Source organism: Carassius auratus, unplaced genomic scaffold (genome assembly GCF_003368295.1).
Source record: "Carassius auratus strain Wakin unplaced genomic scaffold, ASM336829v1 scaf_tig00025657, whole genome shotgun sequence".
NCBI classification, from domain to species: Eukaryota; Metazoa; Chordata; class Actinopteri; order Cypriniformes; family Cyprinidae; genus Carassius; species Carassius auratus.
Window position 1 is genome coordinate 69,909 of NW_020525443.1, and position 15,237 is coordinate 85,145.

At 37.1% G+C, this 15,237-nt stretch overlaps 1 protein-coding gene across 2 annotated transcripts; it reads left to right on the forward strand.

Annotated features, from left to right (window-relative positions):
• Positions 1-519: 519 nt before the first annotated feature.
• Positions 520-14,554, forward strand: LOC113078398 (interferon-related developmental regulator 2-like). Of its 2 annotated transcripts, XM_026250730.1 has the most exons (13): positions 520-899; positions 4,385-4,444; positions 6,222-6,335; positions 6,445-6,526; positions 6,632-6,756; positions 9,304-9,461; positions 9,552-9,605; positions 9,689-9,867; positions 11,000-11,108; positions 11,184-11,318; positions 11,487-11,615; positions 13,479-13,571; positions 13,736-14,554. In XM_026250730.1, exons 1-13 carry the CDS (start codon positions 851-853, stop codon positions 13,814-13,816), a joined length of 1,368 nt encoding a protein of 455 aa, XP_026106515.1. In that variant the 5' UTR covers positions 520-850; the 3' UTR covers positions 13,817-14,554. The 2 variants fall into 2 exon arrangements, with proteins under 2 accessions (XP_026106515.1, XP_026106516.1); XM_026250731.1 differs by lacking the exon at positions 4,385-4,444 and having other exon boundaries at positions 521-899.
• Positions 14,555-15,237: the final 683 nt, after the last annotated feature.

Sequence of the window (15,237 nt, forward strand, 5' to 3'; positions counted from 1 at the left end):
TATAACGTTTTAGATTTTGATTATATTTGCAGAGAGTTAATTTTTCTATTTTTAATAAGCGTTACAGTTTGCGTGTAACGTTTTATGGTGAGTAGTAATTAGTTGATAAATAGTAAAATAAGTATTGTTATAGTGAATAATTAACATGTTAAAGAGTGAATGGGTTTTATGACCGGTGTTGATAAACCTGACGACCACGTGTATCACACCGTCTCGCTCAATGAGAAATACTAGCAACATAAAACCATAAAAGTCGCGGTATAATTACAGTTCTGTTTAGCATCCATAGTGTTTAAATACAGAAAGTTTATAAAGCTGTAACTTTTGTTTGCAGACTGCAATCCAAACATTTCTGAATTGCTGATCATTGTGGGAGTTGTAGTTCTCAATTTTACTTCTCTCACAAAGGCCCTCAGACGGAATCATACAGCGAACTACATTACCCACAATTCTCTGCTGCGGTGTGAGCCGTAGAGGAGGAGCATGCCGGGTGTGCAAGCCAAGCCGTCACCGATGGGAAGATGGTGGAACCTGGAGAAGCAACGTGCACGATACTCCGTCCCAAACATTTCAAAATATATTTACCATCACAACCTGGCATTAGATATCGGTTACCTGGGGACAACCATAGATAATAAATACTAAAACCAAGACTGAATTTGAAGTATTTTAATTTTGGTGCCATGCGCATCTTTCATTGGTAGAGCCTAAAGCGTTGAGCCAAACGGCACAGATCGCAGAATTTTGATTCTCTGGAGAGGATTTCTTGGTTGATAAATTGTTGACTGTCTACAGCTTATTGTTCTGTATAATCTAATTCTTTTGGGCCTGTTTTGGAGCGGCTGTCGAAATGCCACGAAATAAAAAGGGGAAACGCGGCGGGAACAGCTCCAGTAAGGGTGAGTTTAATACTTCCTGCTGTCACACACTATATAAACATGGCCACACGACAAAATATCGCCAAGCAATAGTTTTGCCTTTTCCTCCAGTTAAGTTACATATCCTTAGCACAAGATCGGTCTACTTGCATAATGGCGAATAATTTATTTCATATAATTTATCGGTAACGTTACTTAAAGCTATTGATTAAACCATTGGTAAATTGTTATTATAAGTATAAACCTCACTATATTATGGAGTATTTATGCTTAAACCATTAAATAAAGTAACATTTAAATATAAGCCATTGTTTGTGTGACACATTTTTGACCAGCTGGCAACTGAGTTTTAGATTTAGATTTTTTCCTCTATTAACTTGACGATTTCAAGCGCCAGTCATCTAAAATCTTGAATGCATAATAAACTAAAAATTTAACAATGAATATTTTAGAAAATGTGTTTGCCCTTTGCATTATCAGAATAGAAGCAAAATGATTGACTGTCAGGTTATTCAGTCTGCAGCATAACAGGTGAAGCTCGTGTATATTTAGCACGGAGTCGCGAAAACCGAGCAGTAAGATTAGTTAAGTTATTTATTTAACTTTCAACTATTTGTCTCAGTACAAAGACTGGATTAACGTTTAAAAAAGAAAAAGTTATTATTATTATTATTAATTTTTTTATCAGTTTACAACATAAACAAAACAACAAAATTTTTGCACATAAAACAGTATCAGAGTATACAAATGTAGTACATACATCAACAGGTCCAGTTTGTATTAGCAAATTAAAACTGAAACAAAGTGATAGCACATGAAATCGAAAAATTTGTGTTGATACTGGGTAAACAATTATATTGTGAGTCAAAGCATTGATGATGGATAAAATAAAATATTCCAGGTCTCTAAAAAGATGTGGATTTTGTTTTTTAAGCTGTATGTCAAATGTTCCATGTGTAGTGTGTCGTTTATAATATGTTTAAATAATTCAAATGTAGGTGGTTGTTCTTTTTTCGAATTCAGTAATGTACATTTCTTAGATACATAAGAAATTAGACCTATCCTTTTTATAAATACAGAGTCTAATGTTTCATTTAAGTCCACCCCAAAAAGATATGTTAAAGGAGTCTTGTGATATGTTTTCCCCAGGGTCATCACAGAGAACTCATGTACAGAATCCCAAAACTAATAAAATTTTTCACAGTTCCAAAAAATATGCATGATGGTGCCCCTGTGTGTTTTGCATTTATTGCACAAAGGGGATGCACCAGAAATATATCTTACTAAGACGAATTGTGGTCAAATATATTCTTTGTATAAATTTGTAATTTTGTTCAATTATTTTGTTACTAGAGAATGAAAAAAATAAATGTTTGTATATAATATCCCACTGCTCGTCATCAAAATTACAACCCAGATCTTTTTGCCATACGCTTTTTAATGAAGTTAATGATGATGCAGCTTGATCTCTTAAAATTGCATATATCTCTGACATTTTTCCCTTCAGTACTGACTTCAGTGAGATATGACCCTTTACAAGGAGATAATTTATCAAATGTCTAAGTTGCAAGTACTTGTAAAAATCTTTGTCTATCAAATTCACTTTTTAATTCTGTAAAATATTTAAGGTTGCCCTCTTTAAGAACTTGCTTAAAAGAGACAATATCTTGATCTTTCCACTTTATAAATGTGTTCCCTATAGAAGATGGTAGATCTAGGGTAAAGGACAAAGGTGCCAAAATAGAGATTTTTGAATGCAAACTGCATAATTTTTTCTTTCCTGACTTTCATTATATTATAAATCACAAATGTTTTTACACAGCCATTTATCCATTTTATATTATTAATATAGGGCAATGATGTTAATGACAATGGGTAAATGGCTTGTTTCTCAATATCAGTCCATTTTGCATTGTCTCGAGAGTGTACCCACCTTATAATACTTTTTGTTTGTGCTGCCCAGAAATATAAATGAAAATCTGGAAGCCCTAGGCCCCCATTTTCTTTTGATTTGCATGAAGTTTTAAGAGCAATCGTTGGTGGTTGGTTATTCCAAATAAAGGAGCTAATAAAAATAAAAAGGTTTTGATTGTTTCAATACGAAGACTGGATTTTCATTTAAAAAAGAAAAAAGTTTGTCTCGCATGCAGCGTCAACACACATTCCTCTTACATGTGTACCGCCAGATAAACCTGATCTAGGGCTTGATGATACTCACCCGGTAAATGCAGGTGTCAAAAACTGGTCTCTTTTGTGCTATGACTGACTGTGGTGAGTGCTGAAGAGTTAATTCTCTGAATTATTATACTTGTTAATATCATTCTGAAAACAAAACAAAAACAATGGTTTGCTGGTCGTAACTGGTTTCAGGTGGTTTCACAGCTGTGCTGGTGGACATTGAAAGTGAGGAGTTGTTGTCATGTACAGAGCCCCTCCCCTCGATATCATGGTATCTCGCGAGATCTTCACCCTCTCCGCCATGTTGGATTCGCCGGCAAAACATGATTGTTTACGTGTGTTGTTAACTCGGTAGTATAGGAGGTTCTCGCATTTCCACACTTTTTTACCATGCCTTGAAGTCACTGCTGCGTTAAAAACTGCTCCAGTACCTCACACGATACCAATGGAAAACATAGGAACAATGGAATACAGTTTTTTAGGTTAACGAAATGGACACAGCATCAGGGAGAGAAAGTCTCTGACCTGGCGAAGAGACTTTGTCATCTTGTACAAAAAGTGTCTGCTAAATGTAATGTAATTACAACACACTATAACGCATGTGAAGAAACATACCTTGGCCAGTACAATGCTGTTTACACCACCTGGAGGCTTGTAGATGGCCAAGTCCTGCACCCAGCCACAGCAGAAAGCCTCGTAACTTTCCAAAGACTTGTGGCTTTTAAACTCCTGCATTGTGTAGTAACTTACACCAAAAACAAGAGAATTCACAATGTCCATAAGTGTGCATGCAGGTAAATGGTCCAGGTCTCTGTGCCATTCCGCTGCAAGGGGCTCGTATGGGTCGATATTTTGGATGCCTGAGAGCTTCTCCAAACACTGCTGTTTTGCGCTTGGTGTGAGCTTGTTCCTGTAAGGTCCCTTTTCTTTCGCCTTATCTTTTTGCATTGCTTTACTTTCTTCCTTTTCTTCCTCGTATTCATAGATCTGTTTCTGTCCCACCGAAATAATAAATGCAAAAAAATTAAAGAGCTCTGGAATGTTTAGCCGCGCCTCTGTGAAGTTCTGAAGGAGTTGCCCTTGGCAACCGATAACGTCTCCTACCGTCATGGCCGACCGGCTCAGACCCCGCCCAAATCAACCCAAATTGGCACGTGACTCCAGTCTTCTTAGCAGGGTTGCATTTTTGAAAGAGTCATTTGATACAACTTGTCCAGAGTGCATGAGTAACATTTCACCTTGTTCTACAGTTAAATGTTTGAAATGTCAGATTGATCTGATACAAGACCTGATTTAATCTGTCTCTTCCTCCTGTTCACTGTGAGCAGGCTCACTTCGACAGGAAGTGCTTCAGCTGCAGTTGTCAAAGACAGCCGTGTCACGTGCAGGTAGCGTGGCCTGATCTTGATTGTGACCTCATGCCTCTTACCTCCATTAATGTTTAATGAACTGCATGTGAATATCCATTCGTGTATTTGTTTACATCATCTCTCATTTGTCTAATGCCTTTCATGACTTGAGAACCAAAAGCCCCCAGAAGCATCTATCACTTCTGCTTTCTTGTGAAAGCAGACTTCTAGATCAGTGTTTCCTAACTTTTTTTTTTTTTGGTCAAGCACATTCACAGCCCCATCAGTAAAGTTTAACTACCTCTTTATTGGTAACAAACTATAAATGTGTTCCTTTTAACTCCTTTTATATTGGAAATCATTAATCATCGTCATGATTAGAGGCTGTTATTGTCTCGCCAAGTAGCTTTTCACTAAGGCAGCTGAAGTTGTCTTCATTGTTCTTTGAGCAGTCATGCTGGGATGTATAACAAAAGTAGTAATGTGACCTTTTTTATGGTGGAATTTAAATACTAAAGTCCCCCCTGCTGTTTGGGAATCACATGGGTCCAGTCTGTGAAGTGATGAGCCTTCTGGAAAGTACTGGAACTCAAGTCAATATTTGGACTAACTGTTTCTATCCACATTTGACTTTACAAAGTCTGAGACTACTGTGGATTGTCTCTGATTTGTTTTTCATAAATTCCCGAACATTCCAGACCCCATCCTCCCCATCTCATTCCTGCTGATATGTCTTGTTATGCTGATGCATGTATTGTTACTGCCATTTTAAAGTCTATTGGGATGGCACATTCATATTGATGAGATACTGCTGAACTCTTAGTTTGAGTCCTTTTTAGTTCTACAATGGTCTTCTGACTTTATTCTGAATTAATTGTAGCTTAAATCTGCAGATAAGTGAACCAGTTGATTGAAGCTTTGGGAAAAGGTTTTGAAACTTAAGTCTTTTTTTTATTTATTTATCAAGGATGCATTAAATTGATCAAATCAACAGTGGTAACTTATGTCTTTTAAATAGAATTTAAAAAGAATGTGTCATGCTTTCCACAAAAATATTAAGCAACTACTTTTTAAAAAATGTAAAAATAAAAAAGAAATGTTTATTTAACACCAAATTAGTATATTAGAACGATTTCTGGAGGATCATGTGACACAGTAGACTGAAATAATGACTGCTGAAAATTCAGCTTTGCCATGACAGGAATATTAAATAAATAAATAATTACAACAGAAAACTGACATTTTAAGTTGTTGTAATAATATTTTAGTGTATTGTTGTTTGTACTATATTTGTGATCAAATAAATGTGAAATAACAGACATTTAAAAATACAATCCAACTAACCTCAAACTTTTGAACAGCAGTGTATTAGATGTCTTAAGCAGACCAGCTCACAAATCAGTCACATCCTTACAGACTAATCAAGTTAAATCATGATTGAATTAAACTTATATCATTTTAGACAATATTTAGTAAGGCTAAATGTATGTAGTTATATGTAAAACAGGTTTTCATTTGTTTTTTTTTCTGCAGTCAGACTGTTCACACTTTAAGTTGAAGTTCAAGTCAATGGGAAACTCTTCAGATTTTTAAGAGTACAGACTGGTCCTTCAATCCTACATATGTTTTTGTTTTCTCTGGGCACTGAAGTAAAATTTCTGGCTTTGTACAAGCAAAGGGTTTAGGTTCAGGTACATGAACTCTGGACAGTTAAAATGCTTATGATCACTCTGTGATCATTCCCATCCTTTATTTAATTAAACCATTAAACTAATGTTTTATCTCTTCATAACGTCTCTCTCGCTCACTGTTTTAGGGAGAAATGGGGTGAGAGGCGAGTCTGGTGTGAGTGATGATGATTTGGCGTCGGAGGTTCTCAGTCACTACAGCAGTGCAAGCGAGAGTGCATCAGTCATAGAGGAAGCCACAGGTACACAGACATTTTATAAACATCATACACAAACCTTATCACAAATATATATAGCATGCAAGTACAAAAAATAAAAAACATCCACACACTGACTCTCTGTGCTGTGCAGGTGAGGTGGTAGATGAACAAACCGCTCAGGAAGAAACAGAAGACAAACTCAAGCAGTGCATCGACAATCTGATGGACAAAAGGTATCAATACACTCACATGCAACAGTGAGCAATGCAAGTGAACACAGTTACTGAAAACTAAATGAGCTTTGCAGCTGTTTCACTCTTATCTTTTGTGTTTTTCAGTGCTAAGACCCGTTTGGCTGCACTAGAAAGTCTCCGCTTGGCGTTTTCTTCCAGAGTCCTGTATGAGTTTTTGTTAGAGAGACGTTTCACCATCAGTGACTGTCTGGAAAGGAGCTTGAAGAAAGGTGGGAATTAAGACTTCATTTTATTTGTCATGCATGCAAAGTTCAAAATAAAGTCAATGGGACACTCTTTAGATCATTACAACTAAGGGCTCAGAGACTGGTTTTACAGTCTTACATGTGTTTGTTTTCACTGAACCCTGAAAACTGAAACTCCTGGGTTATATATATATTACACTGAACAAAATTATAACACTTATAAGGTATATAATTATAACACTTAGGGAAGCTCATCTGCATGCTCGTCGTCCTCATCGGGGTCTCGACCTGACTGCAATTTGTCATCGTAACTGGCTTGAGTGAGCAAATGCTCACATTCGATGGTGTCTGGCACTTTGGAGAGGTGTTCTCTTCATGGATGAATCCTGGTTTTCACTGTACAGGGCAGATGGCAGACAGCATGTATGGCATCGTGTGGGTGAGCGGTTTGATGTCAACGTTGTGGATTGAGTGGCCCATGGTGGTGGTGGGGTTATTGTATGGGCAGGCATATGTTATGGACAGTGAACACAGGTGCATTTTATTGATGGCATTTTGAATGCCATTCATCCACAACCATCACCTCATGTTGCAGCGTGATAATGCACTGCCCCATGTTACACAGATCTGTACACAATTCTTGGAACCTGAAAAATCCCTGGTCTTGCATGGCCAGCATACTCACCGGGCATGTCACCCATTTTGCATGTTTGGGATGCTCTGGATCAGCGTATACGACAGTGTGTTCCAGTTCCTGCCAATATCCAGCAACTTTTCACAGCCATTGAAGAAGAGTGGACCAACATTGCACAGGCCACAATCAACAACCTGATCATCTCTATTGACTGGTTTTCAGGTTTCAGGTCAATTCAATGCTATATAATGGGCAGGTTAACACATTATCATGTTAACAAATTAATTGATTAGCACCAATAATTATTTTATCGCACGTTAATGCATTTTTGTATTATTCTGAATAATACCAGTCCATTGCTCTCTGAATACACATACAGACAAATCATGGGTCACAGGAGGGATGCTCCAGATCAAATTATTAAGGCTAAGCATCAACATTCACAGACCACTGTTATTTTTTAACAGAAAATAATGCAACAAGCTCGTAATCATGACTTTATAAGTTGGAAATCGAGTTTTCCGATAGCACATGAAGACAGCAGAGAAGCACTCCTCAACACAGTGGAGTGAATCGTTTTGTTAACTTGGTGGTTTATTATTTTGAGTCGTATGGGAAGCGGTAACACACGTCTCACAATATATTGCTTTACAGATCAGAAATATTCACGTAATCATATAGCAAGTATCAGAAGATCTGCACTCCAGCGAGGTTAGCGCTCACACTCACTTATCTATATATAATTGAACCGCGCTCTTGCCAACCTCTTCAAACGCCAAACCAGGTACTGCTAAATGGAGCGATCACACTAGTCAAACGACCCAGGCTTTGGGGGTCAAACACACTCTGGCACGGTTAAGATTGCCTAGTGTGAGCACACCCTAATTATTCTCACACATGAGTCTCTACCCTCCCATCAAGTGTTGTCCCACTGCGATGGGTCCTGCAGTCATGCAGGTCTCTAATAGGAAGATGTCTGTTATAATGTTATGATCGAGACTCTGGACTCTTAGCATAACTTGTTTTTCTGTAACAAACTATAAAATATTTTCTATAAAAATGTCCTGGCAGTGACAAATGGCTTGTTTCATAATTAATTTAATAACATTAATGTTATAAGTTGAGATTTATATTATATTTATTTTGTAGCCTAATAAATATTTTAAGTGCTACTATGTAAAAGGAACGCCGCTGTAAAAAGCACCTTTGCAAACCAAATGTTATTACGCTTTTTTCATATAGCAGTAGGTCTACTTTTAAATGAAAAAAGAAGTGCACAATACACTTTGAATGTTTTTTGAATGTATTAGTCACTTAAATTTTTTTTTACTTTACATAATGTTAGCGGATGGGCACGCTCTGCGAAAGGACCAGCGATAACCTCCTCTTCATGGGGTTTATAGAAAGACGATGATCTTGTATTAACAATATCCAGAGATAGTTAAAAACATGAATTGATGGCAATATTAAGATACTTGGCATTTCGAATTAACGTAGGCCTGTTACATTTTTTATTTTTATTAGGCCTGTTATTTTTACAATTTATTTTTCCTGCAATAATTACCAAATAACTGACTTAACTGTGAAGATAACAAAAGATTAGGATAAGGGAATAAATGAAAACCGTTAGATTAATACCGTTATCCGCATATGTTGCAGTAGATTCGTCTCTGGTCGTCTCTGAGAGAATATGCGCCATCAAATGTCGAAAGTGCCATTATAACTCCGTCATTGTTTTATCTTCACTTTCTGCAGTGAATTGATTCATTGAGATTTACTTTCTGGCAGTGGACAGAAAGTAAATGTTTAGTTATATCCAGTTACTTTATATTGAAATGTGTCTATATAAAAAAAATAATTTCCATTACATGAAAATTCAAGGCTGTGGTTTCTCTTACTTTGCTGGGTTTACTGACTCGATAAAGTGTTCTCTTCAGGGGGAGGAGAGGAGCAGGCCGCTGCTGCTACAGTGTGTGCTCTCTTGTGCGTGCAGCTTGGGGGAGGAGTTGAAGGCGAGGAGGGATTTAAGATGCTCCGCCCCATCCTCAGCTCCATTTTGATTGACAGCTGTGCCAGCCTGTCAGCTCGACAGAGTGTGAGTTAATACCTCAATATATCCATAAACCTTTATTTGTTTGATTCCATTAACACTTAAAATGGGATTTTTCTACTTACCTTATGTCAGTGCGCTCGAGCTCTGGGTATGTGCTGCTATGTGTCTGCCTCAGAAGATGCAGAGGTATGGTCAGATCTTTTTAAAAGCATATGAATATTTATAGATATGCATGTTTGTAGAAGTCTTTTTCCTTCTGTCTTTTTCAGGATCTGCTAAAATCTATTGGTCATTTGGAGAGTGTGTTTGTGGGTGCATATCCCCTGGGTGATGGCACTCTGCCATCTGTCAAAGCCGGGATCCCTGCGCTCCACAGCGCCGCCCTTCAGTCTTGGGCTTTGCTCTGCACCCTTTGTCCTGCATCACGCATCAACACCATTCTGAACCAGTGAGTTTGAATCGCAAAAAAAAAAAAAACACAATAAGTGATAAAATAGGGCACAAAAGTGATAAGGGTCAACGAAAAAAAAAAGCAAATGCGAGATAAGCAAAAATTTACTGAGGAATTGCAAATGTTTCTGCTATAGTGCTTGTTTTGATTATGTTTGGACCAACAAATATACCCATATCTCCTTGCTAAACATCAGTATACAAAGATCTTTAAAAAAACACTACTTTTTCTATGCTCACTATTTCTTATTTCCCTCCTTGTTCTAGCTTGTACTCTTATACTATAACTTTATATTGCTAGCACCTCTCATGTTATTGCTTCCTTAAGATGAATTGCTTTTTGTATTCCTCATTTATAAGCCACTTTGGATGATTGTCTGATAAATGAATAAATGTAAATATGACCTGCCCTTTAGTAATTAGGCATTGAATGTGGTCTTGTTATGATCAAAATGTTTGACATTCCTCTGTGAAGCTGTGGTTATTAGTTCACGTTTTATTTTTTTCTTGCATTTTCACCTTTATAGTAGTGTTGTCAAAAGACCCGGTACTTGGTACCAAGTCAGTACAAAAAAAATGAAAATGCGATGGTACCAGATTTCTTTAAGTTAAGTTCTTTAACCCGGTTCTTGACGCATACAGCGCTATGATTTCCGCGTAGCAAAAAACGCAGACGGAATCTCAAAATCCAGTCATGAAAATGAAATTTACATTTTAACATGGACAGTCACGGAATTTGTCAAAGTTAGCATAAATTAATCAAATCAAATTTCCATATGGACCAGTATCTGTAAATGTTAAGCCAAAAAAGTTGGTTGAAATATGAATCCTGCATGTTCTGCGCATGTTCATGTTCTCTGTGTGAATGAATGAATGGCAGAGACTTGCGGGTTTGTTTGCTACATAGACTGAAGCACGTGAGGCTTGCAGTAATTTCAGCATCTGCCTTCTTGATGAGGACATAAATACATAAACAACACCACCCAGAACTGTTCTGAGTCACTACAAAATACAGAATTTTTCATGTAATGCTATGATCAGGGTGAGAAAAAAGCCATGTGATAAGACCCCGATTGAATAGACAGACTTATTTGTGTGTAATATGATCTATCTCTTTGTCTGTCTTTTAGCCACATGCCATGTCTACACACGTGTTTAGAAAGCAGTGAGGTGAACTTCAGGATTGCTGTGGGAGAGACCATTGCTCTGCTGTATGAACTGGGACGGGACATCGATCAGGTGTGTGTTGTGTAATGCTGAATAGGTTTGAGCATCAGGATGATGGCAGTGTAAGTAATGTGTGTGGTGTTTCAGGAGTTTGAGTATGAGGACTGCGATGCATTGTGTGACAGTCTAAAGAACCTGGCAACTGATGGAAACAAACATCGTGCTAAAAATGACCGCAGGAAACAACGCTCAATCTTCAGGGAGGTGCTGCACTACATAGAGGTGAAAGGAGACCCACAACTCATGCCTTTTGTTTTTAAATAACATGTCAGTTATATCCAAATATTTAATGGCAAATTTGCATGCAGGGCTAATAAACTGAGTTGATCAAGGATGATTATGGTTTAAAATTTGACTGACATCAGACCAAACATTCCCTCCTACTTTCAGAATGAAGATTTCACAGAGGAGAAGATCCAGTTTGGGATTGAGGCCATCTACATTGATGGCTGGATGCGCCACAGGATTTATGATGCCTTTAAGGAAGTGCTTGAGTCTGGAGTCAGACACCACCTACAGGTGAGGAGGACCAATTGCAGTTCATCATTGGCATAACACTGTGTCGTACTAGAGATTTTTTTTTTTTATAATTCACAATTCAAATAATTAATATATGAATCTATACATGAGTAATGCACTGTAGAAATTGAAACATGCTTGTTCATGTTTAAATTAACATACAGGTGCATCTCTATAAATTAGAATGTCATGGAAAAGTTTATTTCAGTAATTCAACTCAAATTGTGAAACTTGTGTTTTAAATAAATTCAGTGCACACATACTGAATTAGTTTAAGTCTTTGGTTCTTTTAATTGAGATGATTTTGGGTCACATTTAACAAAAACCCACCAATTCACAATCTCAACAAATTAGAATATGGTGCCATGCTAATCAACTTGACTGCAGATCTGACAGTTGTCCAGTAGACAATCATTGACCCCGTTCACAAGGAGGGTAAGCCACAAACATTCATTGCCAAAGAAGCTGTCTGTTCACAGAGTGCTGTATCCAAGCATGTTAACAGAGAGTTGAGTGGAAGGAAAAAGTGTGGGTACAACCAACCAAGAGAACTGCAGCCTTATGAGGACTGTCAAGCGAAATCGATTCAAGAATTTGAGTGAACTTCACAAGGAATGGACTGAGGTCAAGCTTCAAGAGCCACCACACACAGACGTGTCAAAGAATTTGCTGAACCACAGACAACGTCAGCGAAATACTGAACTGTTGCCCAGTGGTCCAAAGTCCTCTTTTCAGATGAGCAAGTTTTGCATTTCGTTTGGAAACCAATGTCCTAGAGTCTGCAAGAAGGGTGGAGAAGCTCATAGCCAAGTTGTTTGAAGTCCAGTGTTAAGTTTCCACAGTCTGAGATGAGCATTTGGGAAGCACTGTCATCTGCTGGTGTTGGTCCATTGTGTTTTTTTTTTTTTGAAAACCAAAATGCCAAAAGCACCAAAAGTTGGTTAATTGACCATGGTGTTGGTGTGCTTGACTGGCCAGCAAACTCCCCATACCTGAACCCCACAGAGAATCGATGGGGTATTGTCAAGAGGAAGATGAGAAACAAGAGACCAAAAAAGGCAGATTAGCTGAAGGCCATTGTCAAAGAAACCTGGGCTTCCAGACCACCTCAGCAGTGCCACAAACTGATCACCTCCATGCCCCGCTGAACTGAGGCAGTAATTAAAGCAAAAGGAGCCCCTACCAAGTATTGAGTACATGTACAGTAAATTAACATACTTTCCAGAAGGCCAACAATTCACGATTTTTTTATGAAGTATTCAAATTTGTTGAGATGGGTTTTTGTTAAATGTGAGCCAAAATCATCACAATTAAAATAACCATAGATCTGTGTGCATTGAATTTATTTAATACACGAGTTTCACAATTTGAGTTGAATTACTGAAATCAACTTTAACACAAAATTCTAATTTGAGATGCACCTGTATTTCTAAAAGTATCTATATTTAATTAAATCAGAATTTAAATGCTAAATTCTGGTTCTAAATAAAACCGATAATAAAATTAATTTTTTTGATCTCAATTTCTACTCTAACACATTTTATATCTTGTCATTACTAGAAAAATGTATACTCTTTATAAAATACCTGTGGTATTTTAAAATTCTGTTAATTTACTTGACATTTCCAGTGATAGAAATCACATTTATTCATAATTATGCTACCTCATATATTTACTTTTTTTTTTTTTTTTTTTTTTTCTAGAACATTTGTAGAATTACTAGTTATTATTCCTTATTTTAATGCTTTTTTTGGGCTGTTTATATAATTTATATCAAGTCATCTTGAGTCTCCGGCCTCATGTTTGAGAACCACTGTTCTGTAGTGTTTGTTTTAATAAGTTTTTGTGTCTGTTTTTTTATAGTTTAATCCTTTGTTGAGGGATATTTTTGGACTTGGACCTCCTCTCATCCTGGATGCGTCTGTCAAAGCCAGCAGGATCTCCCGCACAGAGAAGGTAATCTTGAACCTTTCACTTATTAATGTAATAAATAACAAAAAGTGACACTGACATGAGGGGAAGACTTATTTTGCAGCGTGAAGTCAGATTCAACTGATTTTGTAAACTGTCTGCCAAAGAAATGCTTTAGTTTGTCTTAACTTTAGTTTGTCTCTTCACAGCATCTGTTTAACTCTGCTGCATTCAAGGCCCGGACTAAATTAAGGAACAAAGTGAGGGACAAACGTGCCGACGTAATGTGAGGATGAAGGCGACAGAGAGAAACACTACATCCTTAAAATCCCCACGGCTCACTTGAAATTATACTTTGACATACTGCCAAGCCAGTGACTTGACAATAGACATGCATGTGTGACTGTCTGTCTGAGTGTGTGTGAGTGTGAAAGGCTGGGTGTGTGTATGCAGTGTTGTGTTTTTATTTAACATCACAGTGTGAAAGCTAGGAATCCTTAACTTAAACCAACATGAAATATAACAACCTCTTGTAAGGCTGAATTCAGCTTTTCTGTTGAAACCTGTTTACCTCCCCAAGTGTTTTTGGGAAAAAAAAGAGAATTTTTATCAAAATGTCAAAAACTTTTTACAGCTCTGCAGCAAACAAAGAGGCCAAGAAAAATTTATTCTTTGTAGATTTTCTATATGCATTTTATAAGTGGACTATGCTGATGCACCAATGATCTGATGATGAAAATACATATCTGACTGCAGTTTACCAGTTAGTGTAGACCATTTTGTTAAACCTCTCACCACCACTAAATCAAGCATGTTTCACGTCTTAATTCTACTCCGCTTCTGAAAAGGTTTTTATTTTAGTTTTTACACTATTGTACCTTCACCCCAAGCTCATGTATGCCCATTTAGATCATGCTTTTAACAATTCTTTTGAATTTCTTTCTAAATATCCAAAACCACCATGTCACAAGTTTTCTTTGAAGCAAATGTACTGTATGCAGCAGAATAAATTACGTAACTATCCTTTACTGAGTTGGAAGTCTTTTTGACAGCCATAATTGTATTTGTAGTAAAACATAGCTTTTATTAAAAACAAATTATGAAAGTAAGTGTGTGATGACTAGAACTGCAATTGATATTGATTGTATATTAAAATGTGTTTGCTACAGTCAGTTTAAACGTGTACATTTATCGTTCATTTGCTATTGTATTTCATTTTAAGTGTCATTAGGGTGATGCACGTTTTAACTCTTATTTTGAAAAGCTTATTACACGTCTCCTTTTATGGGTTCCTCTCGCGAGATTTTAGACCAAACGGACTCCTAACAAGAAGTTTGGCTAAAATGTTCAGCCATACAAGTCAACATACACAGGTAAATTACAACATTTATGCATACTTTACAATAAGGGATGATCTATCAACTCGCGTTGTGTCGCGAATGAATAAGCAAGTTTAAAATACAGAGCTTATAACGCTACAGGTGAGTGACTGATGTAACGTCAGACGTGAGCAGCTGCAGGTCTGCTAATCGGCCCGTGGCTGGAGGAGTCCGTCGATGGATCAGCTGTCATTTCAGAGCGTTTGTGTTGTAAAGTAATGATTGATTGATTGTCCCTCCCCCGTATTATATTTTGGGCCTGGCCACATACTGACATTAATTTCGCTTTAAATTACATTGTAAGATTTTGACATCGAAATTCCTTTTTTAGA